The following is a 20,112-nucleotide window of genomic DNA, read 5'->3' as shown; positions in this document are numbered from 1 at the left end:
AATTTCTCTGTCCTTTTTCCATCATGTTATACGGTCAGAGGTTTTAAAAGGAATCCTTTGGACTTCGATTCAACACAACACAGACTGGGTACTGAGGTTTTTATGATACCAGAGACATGTCTGTGTGGTCATAGCTTAAGCACATGATTTAGTACCTCTCTGAACTGTCGCCTGCAGAAAAGAACAGTGAACAAGACCAACTAGAAAAGGGCCAAATTAGGTATGATTTACCCTAAAGATGAGGGTGCGTATGTCTTGGAATTGCAGTTGTCCCTGAAGATGATAGTGCATGTACTCAAATGGCCTGAAGATTTGTACTCTTTGAACCCAATGTCCCTAAGGAATGATAGTGAGATCTACTAAGTGTTTTCAAAGTGGGAAATACATTCAAAGTCTGACCTGTCATGACCCATCTTGACTTGCAGATCTTTTGCAAAGATGTCCCTGGATTACAGCCTACTATAAATTGTGAGGGGTTTGAGTTCCAGGATTTTCAGAGGGGCATACACTGAAATTAGGTCCATCAGCAATTAAGAGGCTTTGAGGGGAGGGTTTGGTGTTTTAGAACATCATGATTCCATGCAGAACTCGTTAAAATACTGGTGTTAATGCTACATCAAACTGAGCGTGCTATGGCATATGGTCTGATACTAGTACCTGTAGAAGATCAGAATTTAATCAAAAAAATCCAACATTTGGTTCATACTCTGGAAGAAAAGGTTTCTGTATTGAGAGACAGACAACTACTGTGCATGTCATTTCCTAACCTTGTCTCCTATGACTTTGTTATACAGAGCTGCATGCACATATGCAACAGAAGGAAAACCACAGCACGACCTGTTTACTAACGATGATGGTTCCTTTAGACTGAATGCAAGCATGGCATATTCTTATGAGAGAGGCCTGTAAAACTTTATTTCCAAATAGCAGCAACGAGTAGTGGTTTCCAGCATCTCCCCTGGAGCTCTGGAAATAGGTATTTTACTCAGCATTAAGAATAAGAGCGATTTGGGATTTGTTCAAATAAACTCTTTCCTCCTCGATGTATTTTAATATCTCAGTTTTGCCACAGGTGTCTTCAAGTTGGTATTATTTCCCTTTTTGTTATTTTTTTTCAAGACTTCAGCTTTCCATGCTAGTGGTCCAGAACCCAACAGTCTGCTGAAGATAAACTGAAGTAGGATGTCTCTGGTGGGCAAGTACCATCTCCAAAAGGAAAAAAGTGAGAGACTCAAAATTTTTAGCTCCTCATCCTTCTAGTGGAAGGAAGTTTCTCTGGGTATTGCCTTTTGTTTCAATAGAAAAAAGGCTGATGGAATCAATTACAGCTTTTTCTTCTGTTTTCAGACCTGAACTAAGAAAGCACAAAAGCAGCAGGGTACTTTTGCCCAGTATATTGCAATGTAATTGCATCATTCAATACAAATTACAACTGGCTCCACAGTATAAGGGAGATGGGAATGAGAAGCTGGCAGGCAAGTTCTGGCTCACCTTAAACGTATGCATGAGGAGCACAGTGTATCAATGGAGGTGTTGATAGGACTAGGCCCTGGGGGTTGTATTCTCATTACATTACCTGTTCACAAAATGTGAAGAGGGTATAGACTGGCAGACTCCTAAACTTATTAACTATTTTCTATTTGGGGGAAGATTAAGTTTTGAAGAAAAACATCCAGTAATCACTGGGGTACTACTTATATCATCATAAACTTGTGTCAACTTAACTGATTTTAATAATGATTATTATTATAAAAACAAGCAGCTCTTATCTCTGCCACTGCACACGTGCTGTGGTAATGAGGAATTTTCCTTTTTTTTCTTTCTCCCTTCTGCTTCTTCACACAATAACCTGACTTAACTTACTTTTCCTCTCCTCTTCCCCCCCAGCTGTCAATCACTGTCACATTACTTTGCATCATACGCGTCAAGAAGAGCAGGTTTTTCCGTCAAGTAAGCCAATTCTAAAGCTGCCTTCCCAGAGGCTACACAGATTGCGCAAGCTGGAGGAGCTCAGGAAAGAGTAAACTGGACAATAACAAAGACTCCCAGAGCTGCTTCTGCCTGCCAGTCTCTCATGCAGGTATTCACACGAGGCTATGTATATAGGGCATGCCTCCAGGGCCAGAATCAGGTCTATCAGCTCAGCGAGCAGACCTCCTATCCACACCATTAATCACAGTAGGGAGGAGGGAAACGGCTCATTACACTACATCAATGATATTGTCCATTCTGTCTCCTACAAATTACAGGAGTTGTCTCAGTGTTGCGTTCAGCATCCCCTGACTTTTGAAGTCCATGATCCAAGAGAGGGAACAAAACTTCTTAACAGGAGTGTTTACCTGCGAGCAACAGAGGTTAGCCAGCAAACTGCATCTAGTGAGTTTAGAGTGCTATAGCACTGCAAGCTTTCCACGGGATGTTTCTTCTACTGTTCAGTCTTTGGTAGCGCTCCTTCCCTCTCCCAAAATGATAGATTTGAGGGACTTTTCCTGTTCTGCAGCATTGTTTTCAAGCCTCTCGGTCCGCTTCCAGTATAGTTTGTCTGTGTGACATCTGTAAGGCATCCTTTATGGCTGATTGACTTCAGGTATGTTTGAGTAAGAGCTTCCTGCAGTATTCTGGCCTTCTTTAAAGGTCCTGTGCTTTGCTGGAGAATCGTATGACTATTTATGGTACTCTTTCAAAGCAGCATGCAGAGATTTATCTGCCTGGCTGCCGGTGATGTTAGAAGTCATATAACTACATCTTTGCTCACAGCTTTTAGGCTTGACACTTTATTTCTCTCTTTTCTGCTTATGTACCTGTAAATGAGACCTGTACTTCAAAATCTATACCATCCAGGTTTCACTCTTGCACGTGACATGACATGACAGGACAAACCTCTTGCCACGTACTGACCCCATTGCTGCAGGGCTCATCTATATCAGTTCTGTACAGACCTTGCAAGGTTCTCCAGCTCTTCTGGGAAATGTTGGTGTTTTACTTGCTGTTTTCTAAACCCACCCTCCAGTAAGGTTTAAGCTCTTACCAGACTTTCTCCTGGCTGATTTTGAGGATTATTGCAAAGTGTTTCCCTTGGTCTCATGACGTCTGTATTGTTGTGGGCAGGCATGTAATGTTATTTTGATGGTTCTTAAAACAAGCCTGCCTGTTTCTACAAGAGCAGTACTGTCTATTCCATAATAGACACACCTTTTGGTAGGTGACCATGCCTTAAATTACAAAATAGATATAATTGTTCAGTCATCAGCAAGCCTGATGTTGGGCCCAAAGTTTGCATAAGACATCTGTAGGTTTTGAGGTTTACCTCAGAGCTACACTGGCCTCTTCCATCTAACTGGGTGTTTTGTAGTGATACGTAGCAATATGCTTCTAAAGTTATGATATTAGGAGGAATATGTGCTTACCTCCACATCTTCCAAGAGGTGAAATAGAGTTGTGGGTCTCACTTGCTTTGAGACTTCTGCATTCGGTTAATTATGAAAAGTGTCTACTCCGATTGGAATATCCCAAGATTAATCTTGAGGTGTGTCAATATATTCTTGGGTACTTCTGCTTGCTTTGTAAGCACGTAGACATCAGAGATATTTTATTTGGGTGTTGTAGAATATTTAGCATAGTAGAGCATAGCAGAATTCAAATGAAAGGATTATACCTATATTAAATTTTTCCTGTGAGCATTAGTCATAGATACATCCATCTTTTAATGCACTGTGCAGCAGACGTGTTGAAACTATTGGTAGGAAACCCCATAGCAGTAGTTAAAGGAATGCTTATAATTTGGAAATACTGCTTTATTATTGACCTGCCTTATTTGAAAGTAGAAATTCATGTTGTTAGGGTTTTTTTTCAATTTTAAGCAAACATACCTAGTTAAAATAAGTTTAGAAACAACATAGGAAATAAACTCTTACACTTATGATTCTTCCTCCAGGATAAAGAGATACTCACTTACACTTGTATCTTTTTTAACTGTACTTATTTCCGTTTCTAACACTTATGCCACACCTCTAAAAAAGTTGCATTAGTCTGCTGTAGATGGCAGGTTAATCAGAAACCTTTTACAGTGCTATTTGTTCATCCTTCAGATACTTTTAAGAAAGATGAACTGAAGCTGCTATCATTGTTTCTAGAACTAATAGAAATGTTTTAAAAGTAATTTTTAGCAAAGATTGCTTTTCCTCTGAGTTAATTTTGCTTCCAGTAAAATTGTCCCTATTTGCAAAATAAAAATGTATTTCACACATGGTGATTTAAAACAATCAGTCAAGTAGTTAATGTCTATGAAATTCTGCTAGGTATCATACGTTTTGTGAAGTGAGTACAAAACAAAAGTGAGTGAAAAATGTTAAGTGCACCAAATGGCCAGGATGGGAAAGCAATGTCAAATAAGATCCAGTCATATTTAATAAGTTTGATTTTGAGTCCAAAATAAAATTCAGAAAAGTGGCTTCCTCAGCTGTTGATAGGAATGTTTCTCCTATAGTACCACTCAGACACTGATAATTAGTGAGGAATGACTAATCTTTGAAGATGACAGTAATTTCAGTAATAAGGAACATCTCAGGTTATCAATCAGATTTACTTTATGGAAGCTCCCTATAGCCTGAAAAAAGAGGCTGTTTGAGGACGTATTTACTTACCTGGCAATTGCAGCCATCATGGTCTTTCAACACCAAGTGCCAGAAATTAGCTGGTATCGGCAGAAGCAGACAAGCCTTAACATGGTTAGCTTAGTCTTTTATTTTACATGTGACTACTAGATTTGTAATTCTTTTTCCTTCCCACCCCTTGCGGTGTGCTAGGGGTGGTTTATTGGTAGGTTAAAAGCCAATGTCAAGTCCTCCATGCAGTAAAACTGAGAGCCTGCTGACATGCATCACTGTGCCACGGCGTGACTGTTGCAACCTGTCTTGACCAATGTGTGTGGAAGTTGAACTGCATATAATCAGTTCCAGTCTTAAAACTTTGACTGCACCATGTAGCACTACATTAATTTCGCGGGGCATTTGGCCTCTGCATTTGAGGGTCAAGAGCTTATATCACCTGGCCTGGGCAGTGCCTGACTCAGTGCTGCATGATTAATGCAGAAGCCTTTAATTCCACTCAGCCCAGGCAGAAAGCACAGTATAGCCCTGCTAAGGCAGTATTCCCTAGAGGAGAAGGAGCAGAAGACATCCCCCAGACCATTGAATACTTAACAATCATGGGGCCTGGAAGTGCATGACATGTAGAGGATGGATCGCTAGCCAGTTTGCAAAAGGGGAGAAGGGGTGAGGGGGGAAAGAGGCTTTTCAAAGGTCAGAAGGAGGAAGCGCACCACCACAAAGAGCATTGTTCATATTGGAAATCATTAGTTGAAATCAATCAGACTTTTCTGAGTGCACAATTAACTAAAGGATCCTCAGTAGCTAGTTTTCCACTCAAATAAAGTCTTTGACAGTCGATGAGACTTAGGACTTGTCTTTAATGATGAATCTCCCTTTTTTAATTTTGGGGACAAACATTGTATAGAAGCTGTTTGTGTTCAGCAGCATCGACAACAAATCTGAATCTTGCATCCAAAAAAGGACTGTAAAAGCAAAGAGACAAAAACTTTAAGAGAGCCATATGCACTGACTTACTGATTCATACACATGGCAGACACCACTCCCATGTCCTTCCTGAAGCAAAGTGCTCTAGTGGTGGCTGAAGTGGAAGAAGCAGGTATTATTAGCTAAAATAGGCTTTGCTGTGTCATAAGTTACATTTTTGTTGGAAATTGTAAAAAAAAAAGTTGACTTCATAGCTTGAAAGATGGAAGATTGCAAAGACACAGTAAGCAACACCATTTCAAAAAAATCCTTTGTTTTTTGGAGGACATGGAGAGCCATCTAATGCACCTGAGTGACTCTGAACTGAAAACAGTGTGTTTTGCAGCCTCCTGTTGAATTTCATGTTCTGTCTCAGGGGTGGCACAGATACACTTTGCTGGATTCCTCTGAGCGAGTTTGGAGGAGCTGCAGCCCCATGAATGTCAACAAATGTTAAGTTTACTGTGCAAGTTTGAAGATAAATGGAATAGAATTAATAAGCATTAGTAATGGCTTTATAATTGAAATAGTATAGACATTAGAGGTACATAGGGTGTTAGTAATCATATTAATTATTTGTTAACAGAAAGACAAAGTAATAAAATTAAAAATCAAAAAGCTCAGTTGCTCACATGCAGATCTAGGGGGACATTTTGTAACAGAAATAATTGCTTTTGCTTCATCCTCAGGGTGATATTATCTGTATCTAATTGTTTTTCCCGAAGAAAGCAGAGCAATCTAAAATTCTAAGTAATGCACAGCAATTGTAGGGATGAAAATAACCACATTTTAGAAACCTCTTACAGCATCCCATTCCAATGCAGTGAAAGGAAGCAGTGCTGCTAGGAAGGGTAAAGGTAAATGGAATTACTTTTCTATTAGAAGTATAATAGACTTTATTAGTTAGTCACCTGTGGTGCTCAGAATAGCTCAGCTGTCAGGGAGAGCAAGTAGCTGAACATGTACCTTGTGAGCTGTCAGGAGCAGATCAGGGTGGGGGTTTTTTTAATAATAATTACCCACTTCCAGAGAAATGTTTTAGACAAAAGCGCAGCTGCTTTATTGATGATGCCTTTTGTGCATAAGCGTGAATGTTCTAGTTTGTTCTTTTCATTTTTCTATGTAAATGTAATATCATATTTCCATAAAACTCTTTTAGGAAATGGTGCCATTTGCTATTAAAGCTTGCATAATAAAATTATTTGTCAGGGATTTAATTTGATCAAAGTCAGTTATTGGTAATAAAGTGCTAGTAGCTAAGAGGGGCTGCTGCTTGCATTCAAGACTGGTGATGCCCTTGCCCTCTCGTAAGCCACTGTGCAACCAGCTGTCCTGGGATTTGGTGTGGCAGGGCACACAGAAGGTACCAACTTTTTTGCACGTTGACCGGTGCCCAGAAGTGAAGGCAGCTGTTCGCTTCCTTGTGGCCAGAGGAGCTCTCCGAGCACCAGATACACTATTCTGGCACAGTTTAATAGTCAGTCTGGTCTGGCAACTTGATTGACGAGAGGTCTGGGAGGACGAAACTCTGCAACTGGTGGTCGAGCGAGCCTGTGGCACGTACGTGGCTCCGGGGGGCCGTCCGGGAGTCTGAACGGAGCAGCTGCGGAGCGGGTCAGTTGTGGTGGGGGCTGGACTTGGAGGGGAAGGACTTAAATCTGCAATGTGTTGAGCCCCTCCCAGAGTTCAGAAGATCTGCTTTGGTCTTCACTATTGTAACATTGCACTTCCTATACAGCCACCAACAGCGGTTCCAGCCCACCACTGTTCGGCTGCTCTGCTGCCGGCCCCTACAAAACGCGGCAGAAGCTGGAGTTAAGGACTGAGCCTCTACAGAGCTTTGTCAAATCATATTTAATTTAATTTTGGCACTGTAGCCCAGAGCAACTTGAGCAGCAGAACAGGACTCTGGGTATGGAGCTGAGCTAGTGTTGGCAGCAGTGATAAGGAGGAGAAGCTAGCATGCTTAAATTTGTTTTTCAGGGCTGGCTAGGGACTGGCTTTAGATCAGCTCCCACTGGAGAATCTCATCCCCACCACAGAGAAAGGAAGCAGAGCAGTGCTAAATTAAATGGCAGGCTTGACGTTGGGGACTCTTCCTACGCACTGGTAGGCAGGAGAGGACATTGACTGGCTGAGACCGTTGCACAGCGTTTATGGCCGTGCTGCTGTTCTCCATGGAGCAGATGAGTGAGATCCCCATTTAACTGAGCTGTGTAGGCATTTATCCATATGAAGGCAAATATCCATATACCCGTATTTCAGCTACAGGCCCAGTTTGGATGTTACAGGAATAATCATTGTATCTGCACATTTTTGCCAACGATGGGAACAATGGTACCATACAGAAGCTGGAAGACTTGTATTATGCATGTGTTTAAAATCCTCTTTTACTGCCTCTTCTTGTGAATTTATGAATCTAAATGTGACAGGGTTTATCAGGATTCCAAAGAATAGAAGAGAAAAATAATGTGTTCTGCTTAACTAATATCACACTTAATAAACCCATTGAAGGATAGATAGGATTCTGTGAGAGAGTGATTTTTTTCATCTTTATATGAAGTGCTGGAAAATTACTGTAGCTAGAGGCAAGACGTTGATCAAGGTCAGTCCTGAATCTGGTTGTGCTGAAAAGCTTTCTGGTGCCGATTTGCTCAAAGCCTGTGTACACGGATGTAGTCCACTAGCCCTGAGATTTGGGTCAGAAAAAGCTTGCCTCTCCTTCCTCTTCCGCAGTCTCTCTTCCCTGTCTTCAACAGCCCAATCACAAGGAATGCAGGGGGAATTTCACTCCTTTCTGCAGCACTGCGTGTGGTCATTTGCTAGGATCATTTGTTAGAGGATATCTTCTCTCTAACAAATTCCACCTATTTCACCATTAGATGCATTGTATCAACCTGGTGGTGTAGCAGCTTTCAAAATAGCAAGTATTTTTAGGTTCTTTGCCACCATGTCAAACCAGAGTTTCAAACCTAATAAATGCCAAGACAGAACACCATTGTTTTTAGCTAATCTTAAGTTTCAGTGTTGTACCAGATTGCCATTCTCAGCTTTGTCTAAGTAATGTCTCTAAAGCACGGCAGCATAATAGGATGATGTGCGCTATGAGGTGTCTTATGGATAAGTTTAGAACTAAGACAATTCATTAGCTGATGCATCTCAGCATTACTCTTGCCCCTTTTTCTCATGAGAATAGCATTCTTTACCTCATGACATGAAGTAGAGGCAGACCAAAATAGCAACAAGCATTTTGTCTAGATTATATGCAAGATTTCTGCAAGTAGTGACTGTCAAACTGAAGCTGTATTTTATTTCTGCAGCTGTTTCTTCAGTGCTTTAGCACTATTATTAATAGTACCTGTCACTTGTACAGCCCCTCAGAGTTGTAAGTAGTCTGATAAACATTATATAAACTTACTGGAAAGCATCAAAAATGAAGTAAACACTCAGCTTCTTGCTGGCTAAAGAAAATTCTTTAGATTACTTCACAGCCTAGCTTTGCCTTTAGCTTAGCAAAACAATCTTCCAGACCAGCTAGTTCCCTGACTTTCTTTATACTTATGTTTTTGGTAAATCATTTTTACTGTTGTAGTATTGGTACAGCTTTATCATATCTAGACTGGAAAGGGCACTACTGAAAATAGTATACACAGGTTCCATGTCAGACGTTTCAAGCCGTTTTAATTAAGTTAAGAGGCTAAAGTAAGTTTGAACAAACACTGGAGCACATCTTGTTAGTAATGCTAAAATGCTAATAGCCATAGAAACTTCCTGCAATTAATTCTTGCTGCTTTTGGTGAAGCAGTAGCAGCAGCAGAGACATTAGTGTAGAAAGCGTTCTATTTCTTCGATTATTTTTATCAGCTTATCATTTTAAATTGCCACCAAGCAGGTGATGTGACAGGAGGAGTTCGAGCTGTTCTTACAGTATCACCATGATTACAAAGCTGGAAAAATGCGTGGGGAAAAAAATGTGTGCTGGAAATAAATATGAAAACTTCTGACATCCATTTGCATTTCTGAAGACTCACTCAACATGGGTGGTTTCTATCCAGGGTAGAACACACAGTTCTGATGATAATATATTTTTCTCTCCTTTTAAATGAAATCATTAAGCCTTGACAGCCGCTGCTTTTGTTGTCACCTTCTAAATTCCCCTGGATGTGAGGCCAGGCAGCCTGTGCCGCAGAGCTCCTGCCCAGAGTCTTTGCCAGCAGCTGAGCTGGTGGAATAACCTCCTGGTCCTGCCTGCTGGGCCCCCTTCACCCCGTTGCCTCTCGATGCTTCCGTGAGGCCGCTTGTAAGAATCTGTTGAGATTACAAAACCATTGCTCTGCGCCACAAAACCAGGTACCAAAAGTTACAGTAGTTATAAAAATTGCCCGATGCAATCTCTGCATATTCAAAACTCCCCTTGGCCCTGAGGGGACCTGTGCCATGACAGGCTGGTCTGTCCCCTCCCAGCAGACTCGGCAAGCCTTTCTGGTATTTCTGTGTTGTGTCAGTATTGAAAATAGTTCGTGTTTTATTGTAAATTACTGTTATTTGCAACTTCCAGTTTTGCAGTTCCCACTGCACAGAGATCAAGGACTCAATTTTTCCTTTGTATACCTAAATGTAGATCAAGATTAACTCCAGTGAAGTTGGTCTAATCACAAGTGTAAAACTAGGAGGAATGAAAGGAAAATCAGGCTATAAACTATTTCATTTTTATTTTGAAATAGCAAAATTAATGCTGCTGTTCTGCAGACACAGGGTGACCTGCAAAGTACTAGCTCATGCGTTACTAATGCATCTCCATTTAAATGCAGATTTTTGCTCCTAAGACAGAACTTCAGGGAAATCCTCTCCAGATAAACTGTAATAGGATACCAAATGGTAATTCAATATTTCACTTGTGTTTCAACTTATTGATCTTAATTTTCTATCATTTTGATGCAGCGTTTACCTAGGGGGAAGAGGATTACATTCACTATAATAAGGCTTTTAATTAATAATTAATTATTTTGATATTCCAAACATCCGTGCCAGCAGTGGCAATCTGCTTGTATTCCTGTACCTATTTCTATTTTCGGTGGTGGAAATCAGCAAGATGTGACTTTACATATTGCAGGAAGTAATTGAGAGACGCGGGTGAGAAAAGGAAGCGTAGTATAGATATCACGGTATCTATGTGGGACATGCTTATCATGACGGTGTTTTGTTCTCAGTCATTTGAGGTCACAGTAGTAAGACCCTGACTTGTTGGTGACAACCCATGAAGTGCGGACCCTTGTGCTAAACCACTGCGTTCAAGGGCTTTCCAAAAGGCTTCCATTTGCCTACATGTCCTCAGATAAAGACATGAGGCGTGACTGTTGGGCCATTCTCACACCAAAACCATTTCCTTCACTAAATCTACTTCTAGTGAGGAAGGACTTGCACCTCGTAAACTCCTCTGTCCGCAGGACCATTAGATACTGCAGTTAAATGCCTCTCAGCTGCCCAGATCCTGCTGTGGTTTTGGTAGAGATGTAGGAATAATCAGAGGGCCTGCAATTAAGTAAGTCGTTCAAATTAACGGCATCATTTGCTTTCGACATATATATCATATGCTTAAGAAGAATTTTTTTGCCAGTATATACCTCCCTCAAGCTCTGCTTAAGTGCAGCTCATAAGAGGTACATGAGACCTTGATATAAGCTCTCTTCTGCTGGACTAAACTTTGTATGTACCTTAAATAGTACAATGAAGTTGTAGGATTAATGTTTGTAAGTCTACTGCACCATGAATACAGTTCTTAGGAGGAGTAACCTGACATCGAGTTAGTGTTTTTGCAGCACCTAACATGACAAGGCCCAAGCTAGTTATACTTAGAGTCCATGCTGTTTGTTCAGTTTCCAGGCTAAAAGTCTACAGCACAGTGGCGAACATGTTGCAAGCAAGGCTTAGGTCTCACTTTCAGCACTGCCAGCTGGGGAAAAAAAAAAAACCCACCATGGTTTGATTTTTAAACATTTTTTAAATACATTTTTAGATGTGGGCTTTGTTGGTTGGGTTTTTATATAGCTTGATTACTTATAGGGTGCTTTTGGTTCACATTCCCAAATGTTTCTGATGAAACCGTAAGATTCATCAACTTTCAATCTACATCTGAGATTAACATTTCCCATGTGGCATCTTCAAAATTGTGTATTTAAAAAAAAATATCAAAAGATGAGCAATAAAATAGTGGAAGTGGGCAGTCTCGGGGTTAATGTCCTTTATAGGACATTTTAGGAACAATTATAGGAAGAAGGGCCTTTGTCATGTAATTTGGTCAGCAAAAGGGATGTCTAAGAAATAACGATCTTCGTGATTATGATCCTTTGGGAAGCTCACCTATGAGCCCTCAGATGTCTTCTATAAATTATTTCCAACATTCTCAAGCCCTGACAGATTCAACCACCTGTTACATAAAGCAAAAACTGCTAGAAAAACAGTCCTCCACTACCACGTCAAAATAAGCCCTGCCCATGACCATTGGTCAGGTCTAAATTACTGATATATTGCAATCCATCAGACAGAAATGAGAATCTTTCGTTACTGATAAGAACATAGGGCATACCATAAAAATCTGTCTCATAATATTGTTTGGGTTTTGCTTTGGTTTTGGTTTTATTTTTCCAAAAGGCAGGAGTAGCATTTGCTTTTAGTTCTGAAGTCCAGAGTTGTCGGACTTCACCGCAGAACAACTACTTAGTTACTTTCTTGGGTAACCACTCATGACTCCTACTGCTTTCCTTGGAGGCCTGGCCATCCAAGTTCAGTGCCACCGAGACATGCTGACTTTATAGATGGAGAGTAATGAAAAATAGTACAGCTACATTGGAAGAGCTGGGTAGGGTATTTTTCTCATCAACAGTCTATTACCAGTGAACACAGTTCCATTGGAACCAAAGCACTAAGCAACACTACAGGGGGAAAAAAATCTAACACTGCTGGAAGCGGGGAGGTGTTGTTTTTCATGAAAAGAAAAATTTTCAGTGTTCCAAAATAAGATTTCTTTTAATTAGAGAGTTCTAAAAATCTCAGGGGTTTTGAGATTTAGATTTTTTTTTTCTAAATCACACAAAATCCTTTATTAGTTTCATTTTTGGTATCCATCAAAACTATAAATACTAAATATTAGAAAATAAAAAGGTTGTTTCCTCTGGAATGCACTTCAGAAAAATAATCTAAATAGCAAGACTGGGGTTAGGGTTTTTGTAATTTTTTTTTTTTTCCCCCAAGGTGTAAGCTCTTGCTAGGACTTAACAAATAAGACTGAAAGCCATTTAAAAGAAGGGAATGGATCAGGTATGAACTGATAAAACTTCCCACTTCTTTGACCTTGTAAACTTCACATCACAATGCATGACACAGCAGGAAGTTTTCCTAGAAGCAGTAGCTATGTACATCCTCTTAATTCCTTTACTGGCTTAAACCTAGTTTTTCACATTAATTACTGTTCATTTATTGAATGGAAAGCATGCATTTTTAATTACGTTAGTTGAAATATTGGCTGGTTGTGAAACCAAGTACTTGGAATTGGTCCATTTGAGCCACGTGAATCAGCAGTACTGTTTTATAGTTCTTGCATTTTTTACACTTCAGCATTTCAAACTGATGCTTGCACAGAAGAAAATCTGGTAGAGAAAGATAAAAGGCTCCACCTAGTGGATAAGACCTTTTTTTATTTCAAGGAAAAAAAAAAGGCAAGATTTTCACTTAATTTTATGCATGAAGAATTACTGCTTTAGATTTTGTTTCATTAAGCTGCCATGTTGTTAATTCTTGCCTTCTACAGAGCCTTTATTTCATATGCAAAGCTGAAACATTAAGAATTATTCTGACAGTCTTGAGCATGAAGCAATGATACCAAATGAGTGGGTTTATAGAGAAGAGTAAGAGTTGGTCCACAAAGTTCTTCCTCTCCCCCCTTCAAGCTTCAATATATAGTAACCTAAAATGGGTAATTTGTGTGTCAACAAATTATTTTAAACTATTTAAGGTTCTTTCCTTTCCTAAGACAATGTTCCTTATGAACATTGCCTGACTGGCAATGTTCATAACTTGATCATAACACTTAACACAGTATTTTGGGAGTATTTTTACACAGGGAACCCTGCCCATGTGTTACCTCATCTTCATTAAGTCACCCATTTACCTGCAAAGGGTGAAATCTGAGTTCTCTGGCAACTGAGTCCAGTGCATCAGCTTCTGGCAAGGCATAACCCCATCAGCCTCTGCTGTCTCTTCCACAGTCAAACACCAAGACTCATTCGCCCCGACATTTGTCTAGGAGCACTGTTGTGTCCCCAAAATCATCCTGACTGATTGATAGAATCTGGCACCTTTATTTTAGGTACATAACTGATCTAGTACAGTACGTTGCCCCCCACCCCCCGCCCTTGCTGAACTTCAGCACTGCGTTGCAGTTATGCTCCAAACTCCCAAGAGATTCAAATGACAGGAATCTTAACGCAGTAGAGAAACCCAGGTGTTCCTCTCCTGTTCCAACCAAATACAGCTAGCAGCTGAAACCTTCTCTTCAGTTCGTTTCAGGCTAATGACAAGAGTGGGAGCAAGAAGAAGTAGCAGCAAGCGCAGCTTTGGCCGAAGAAAACTTAACCACATCGTATGTCCTGCCCTTTGTCAGACTGTCTCCCTTTCAAGCCACACAGCCTGCCAGGATCAATTCCTCCCGTGCAGCTTCCAGCAACGGGTAGACAGTGCGACATGCATTGTAGTAATACATTACTACACCCCAAGTTTACTATAGCCCATGTTGACATCCGCAATTGCAAGATTTGTCTCCTGTGCAAATCATAAAACAGAGCTTACTATGTCGTTCTGCACACCTCTTGGTCACAGGGATCTCCATTTGCAGTTGGACGCTTGATAGCAAATCCAGAGGATTCCTCCTTCAGTATTAAGGCACGATTTGGCAATTCTGGCAGGCCACACAGACTCGCTCATCTGCCCGAACAGTTCTCCCCAGCTGCTGCTCCCCTTGTATCCTCCATGGAAATGTAACCCTCAGGGGCACCAGTGAATGACAGCTGTCATTTGGCTTGTTTTACAGACTAAAACAGAGGATGGTCTTAGAGTTCTTACTCTGAACCTTTACATGAGCAAGGACTAATACAGAACTGACTAGTCTTAGAGCGGCTTTGGGGAAGTTCATACATTTGCAAAATGCAAGCGATGCTGTCTCCAAAAGGGAGGAAACGGGAGGTAGAAGTTAAACTGTGTTGTGGGATGGGTTTTTTTTTGGTTTGGTGGCAGCTTTTATCTTTGGTCTCAGCTTGTAGGCAGTCTTAAAACATGTCAGCTAAAACAATACAGAACAGTTGTTTAAACTTCTCAGGTATTTCAAAATTATCATTACAACTGCACTGGTAGTTGTGTTAAACTCTCCTAAAACTGACATTAGCTATTTAACTGTTGGAGTATGGCACTTGGTTTCTAATGCACATGGGACACCTACCTCACTAGGCATGCTACAGAAGATGCAAGTCACTTACTTCAAAGCAAAAGTTGTTCAATAACACCACTTTTAACTGCTAGCCTTTGCTTTAGAACTGTTTACATTTTAAGAGATTATAGGCTTGCTGCTGAGCTAAAGCAAATCCCATGTTTGGAACTACAGTATGGTCCTCTGCCTCATTTTACTTTAAATACCTTGTCTAGCACTGGTACTTGAGCCAATGCTAATGAAATACAAATTTCCAGATGTGAAACTCTGGGGATCATTCAACAATCTGCTTGTGTAATAATCCGCTGTAAACTCAAAATACTAATTTGGGGATTAAGTATTAATTTATTCCCTCTACAGGTCACCAGATACAGTCTCATACAAGCCTTCTAATTAATATTTAACATAGCTGATTTAGATGTTGTTTATCTGAGTTATATTTACTCAGCTGTTTTACTCCTCCTTTGCAGGAGCAGCAATCTTCACAACAATAAATGCACATCAATGCATTTGTTTCAGGAGTTACTGCTAAGTCTTTTACTTATTTTTTGTAGCTAACCAGGTGCTGAAGTTTGGAACGCTCGTCAGTACTTCCAATACCTATGACGACTCTGGGATTGTGACCATCGAGACGGACAAGCCTTTGCTGTGGACAATGGCTATCAAAAGATAAGATGAGCTGCAGATGCCTTTTTCAGTCTGACTCAACTCAAATTACTGCAAAATCACTGTATCAAGACAGTAAAGCTGTTCCAAAATATACAAGCAAGCACTGATTTTATGTACTGAATGGAAAACAAGTCTGAAATAAAAGTCACTTGAGAGAAAATCAAGAATAGTAGCAATAACCGAGTACTTCATTCTGGTACCTCACACTATTTAATCAGAAGACACATGAGCTGCCACCCAAAGTGAATGTAAAAATTCACCCAACAAATGAATGTAAAGAAACTGCTACTGCTTATCTGGTTAGTTCAGACTATTCTTACGAAGTATTTTATTCCAATATTGAACTATTTTTTCCCCCTTTTGCCAAAAGGAAATACACTACACAGTTGCACATAGTATAACTGTATTAAAAGGTGACAGCGCTAAGAGTAGTTAATCTCATTTTTCTGCCCTGGTTTGTAACATGTGTAGGTGCTGATGAAGATTTCTCAAGAAGAGTAATAATTGAACTTCTCTACTTATGAAGCAAGTCTGTGTACTGAAAAAGCTTCAGTTTTGCTCTAGTACCAATATCAGACTTCCCAATACTAAGCACTTTCAAAATCTGTAATAGACTTTGCATTGTAACTTCTGCAAATACCAAATACTTACAGTAAGCTTTTTGGAGTGAAATACAAGTTTCTTAATCTCAATCTGAGGAGGACAAGTGTTGCATCTACCAGAGTTTTTGCAGGCTTAGTTTTTAAAATCAAAATATTCAATCATTTAATAATGGAAACTTCCAGGTCAATAACTGCAGAGCCCTTTATAATTCTATGTGCAGCTGCCTTACAGAACGAGTATCCAAAAATGAGTGTATATTCTATTCAACAGTGCGAGCAAATTGTTGATTCATTGAAGGTCTGCTTAGTATCTCTGACAACTAAGTTAACCTCAAACTGTACACCTTAGTAACCAGCTAGGTTTGGCTTTCTTAATTATGCCATCAGAATAAGGATTGGCAATGCAAGGTTTTTTTTTGATGGAGTTTTTTTTCCAGTCAAGTGCATAATATAGCCTAACAGGACTTCCAAATGCAGAAAGGAATTAGGGGTAATGATGGTGATTCCAGAAGTTAGTGACAAAAATTTCAGTTGATTGATAGACTTTTAATCACCACTTGAGAGGATACAGTAATGCTGTTTTCTTTCTGCCTACTTTTGCTGGAACAATGCTGTTTACTAAACAGGAAATTAAGCACTGGAACAGCTTCTGAAGAGAGTCTGTACAGCTGTCACCCCTGAAGGTTTTCATACCCAACTGGATAAAGCCCTAAGCACCCTCATCAGAATGAAACACTGACCCAGCTTTGAGCAGGAGGTTGGACTAGAGACCTCCCAAGGTTCCTTCCTACCTGAATGACTCTATTACAGTTGAAAGAAGTAACAAAACAAGCAAACAAAACCCACTCTACTACTAGCAAAAAAACCCCACCTGTCATGTAGACAGGTATGATCGCATACACTTTAAAAGAGAAATAAGATTACAAGAATGTTTGAAAACCCAAACTGAGCTTCTTTAATAGCAAGCATGCTACAAAGCTGCGAAATCTTCGCAGCAGGTGTCACAATGTCTTGTTCTTCATGATGAATATTCAGCCGCCTCTGTTGAGAGAAAAAAGTAATCGGTTTCAACTAATCAGGTGTGATCAAGTGATCCCATCTGCAGTCTAATTTCTCTTCCCACCATTGCCTTGTTAGAACAGACATTACTACCTTTACAGCTTAACTCCTATTTTCAAACATTTCTCCTTGCCTAGAGGACCACTCTTACAGGTACAAGCAAGCCACATGTCATGGTCACAGAATAGTATTTAACCTGTTCGAGTGCTAGAAAACGGATTACCTCAGCTCTGAAGAATCTAAGAAGTTTTAACTGATAGTGTTAATACATCAGTACCATGGCTGCCAGTCAACTTAAGGGTCAAGTTTTCCATGCCGCAACATTAATTTCAAAAGGTATTTTTCAGAATGCAGTTACACATAAAACAAAGTTTCAAACATATCTAGCACTTGGTAAATGAAACAAGACCAACTTTATTCTGTGCCCTGTCATCTTCCAGCACACTCACTCAGTTTCCTCTACTTTACCATCCATGCATTTACTTTGGATACCCAAATTATAAGCTGGAAACAGTAAGAGTGTACAATCCAAATAAGGTAAATGTTCTATGGATAAACACACAATGAGGAACTGGAAATCAAAATATTTGATGTTCAGTTTTCAAGCAGAATACTAAAAAAAAAACCCCAAAACTGAAGAACTATGGATCTATTATTTTGCAGCATGCTAAATTAACGATCTACTTCCTGACCAAGTCCTTTGAATCAAGTAATACCCATCATATTACACTAACCTGTGAAATGCACAGGTACTAAAGCAACGTGAATCCTGCAGGGCTCGCTAACATCCTCAATTTAAAATTTAGCAGGTAAAAATGAGTGTAAAATTCAGTGAAATTAAAGGTTCATATTTACTTACACAATGATATTGTTGATTGGGATATGGATCAATTTGACAAAGAAACCAATAAATCCCATTATTGCAAAGCCTATTGCTGTTGCCATAGCAATCTTCTGGAACTCTGCAAAAACAACAACAAAAAAAATTTAGTCTGGGAAACCTTGTGTGTAAGCATAGAGGAGATGTACACTACAGTGACCAAAGGACAGATCTCTCTTTATAAAATGTTAACACAGGAAGCAGTTCAAAAGCAGCCAGCATTGACCTTGAGAAATAAATCCACTTTTTCAGAAGACAGCAATTCATGGAACACTTATTCCATTATCTTTCCTTTATACCTCTTACAAGTCCTAAAAATAATGCCCAATACAGCATCCAAAATGGAAAGCTGCATTTGTGTTTGTCACAGGAAGATGCCATCTTAAGTCCCCACAAAAATTCAGTACTTATGTGAGGTTCTTAATTATTTTAAGTCAGGAACCATGAAGTCAACTAAGGTGGTCAACAGCCCCTCACAGTCCTGCCAGTCTGGCAATGAATGAAATTCCTTACTGATCTCAAAAGATGTCAGTAGACTTCATCCTGAGCATGTGAATAAAGCATCCTAACATCATAAAAGTCTTTTCTTCTATAATTCCAGCAATGAAGTTCTTCCTGTCCCAATCAGGCAGCCACTGACAACTGTGAAGTACTGAGTGGGCACTGCAAAAAGCAATCCTAGGGCCTTTCAAGTCTCCTAAAATGAAATGTTTTCTCCAAAGTCATGTAACAAGCAGCTTCCCCCTGAATTTCTCCCAAGTTGACTGCAATCAGACAAAGGTACCTGACTGCTGCATTTGTCTTTCCAAAGCGCACACAAGTTCCTCTCAGATCAGTTTACCTAATACGTGAAAATTATTCCTTGCCTGTCTCAAAATGGCTAATTTCAGCTACCTAGCCTATTTCCTAAGTTTTTTTAGTACCACTCTCACACACCTGAGTACATACCAGAAAAAGACATATTCAAGTTTATTATATCCATAAACGCACTAACTACTGGACAACTGGTCAGGTTTAAGTCTCATACCACAAACTGAGAAACATTCATGACAAATAAATCACATATGGAAAGATACATGGTAAAATAGAAGATGAAATAAGGATTGTGTTCTTCTTTATTGTGTGCTTTACCTTTTCTGTCAGGCTTGGTGCATCTTTTAACCAGCCGTATGGAGTCTTTTACAAACTGCCGGCTGGGTTCCACGAATTGCATTACCTGATCCATGATGACCTGCAAAGATGAACGGATTTAGTATTGGTGGTGCTACATACAGAGGAAATTTTTTAATTACAGAACTAGAAGGAGCACTACACAATTTGTGAAGCCTTAAGATAACTTAAGATGTCATATTCCAACTAATTGGGCTTCAAAAGATACTTCCACTTCACAGAAAATAAAGACGCTGTGTCAATATATAAACATGATGACCTACCACTACCTACAAGAAGTATGAAAAATTATGCCTTTCAGCACAGAAGAAAACAACAGCTCCATCACAGCCTGCTTTCAGCTTACGTCCTGCTGGGTTTATGAGAAAGCCAGGGAAGACAGCTAAATAGACAAGAGTCACCCGTTTCAAGAAACCCCCCAAGCCAAACGCTAGCGGAGGGTTGGCGAACACAGACAGAAATACTGCGGCCTGGTTTTATTCTCAAAACAAGCGCCTGCCAGCGTCGCCACCCCAGGCGGGAGAGCAGGCTGCCCTTAATCAGGACAGACCCTCTGATACCAGCCCCCCTCATACCAGACCCTCTCCCCAGCGCCCCTGTCACTCCCCTCCTTGTCACCGGGGCCGGCCCCCGGGCGCCCGGGACAGGCAGGACGGGGAGCCTCGGCCCCCCCGCCCCCGG

The 20,112-nt window shown here is 40.2% G+C and overlaps 2 protein-coding genes across 2 annotated transcripts in view; one reads left to right on the top strand and one right to left on the bottom strand.

Annotated features, from left to right (window-relative positions):
- The window catches only part of TPK1 (thiamin pyrophosphokinase 1), a 64,581-nt gene extending 48,857 nt beyond the window's left edge, over nt 1-15,724 (top strand). Inside the window, exon 2 of the mRNA XM_010290862.1 lies at nt 15,606-15,724. Within this exon, the coding sequence (XP_010289164.1) occupies nt 15,606-15,724 (119 nt within the window). The remainder of the gene's footprint in view (nt 1-15,605) is intronic.
- A 1,477-nt stretch (nt 15,725-17,201) lies between these two features.
- Nucleotides 17,202-19,486, bottom strand: SEC61G (Sec61 gamma subunit). Its single transcript, XM_010290861.1, has 3 exons — nt 19,393-19,486; nt 18,241-18,343; nt 17,202-17,363 (listed from the first exon to the last, which is right to left on the bottom strand). Exons 1-3 carry the CDS (start codon nt 19,484-19,486, stop codon nt 17,354-17,356), a joined length of 207 nt encoding a protein of 68 aa, XP_010289163.1. The 3' UTR covers nt 17,202-17,353.
- Between the last annotated feature and the right edge of the window lie 626 nt (nt 19,487-20,112).

The sequence above is a fragment of the Phaethon lepturus genome, unplaced genomic scaffold, assembly GCF_000687285.1.
Source record: "Phaethon lepturus isolate BGI_N335 unplaced genomic scaffold, ASM68728v1 scaffold15707, whole genome shotgun sequence".
Taxonomy (NCBI): Eukaryota; Metazoa; Chordata; class Aves; order Phaethontiformes; family Phaethontidae; genus Phaethon; species Phaethon lepturus.
This window is presented reverse-complemented; position numbering and strand designations above follow the sequence as displayed.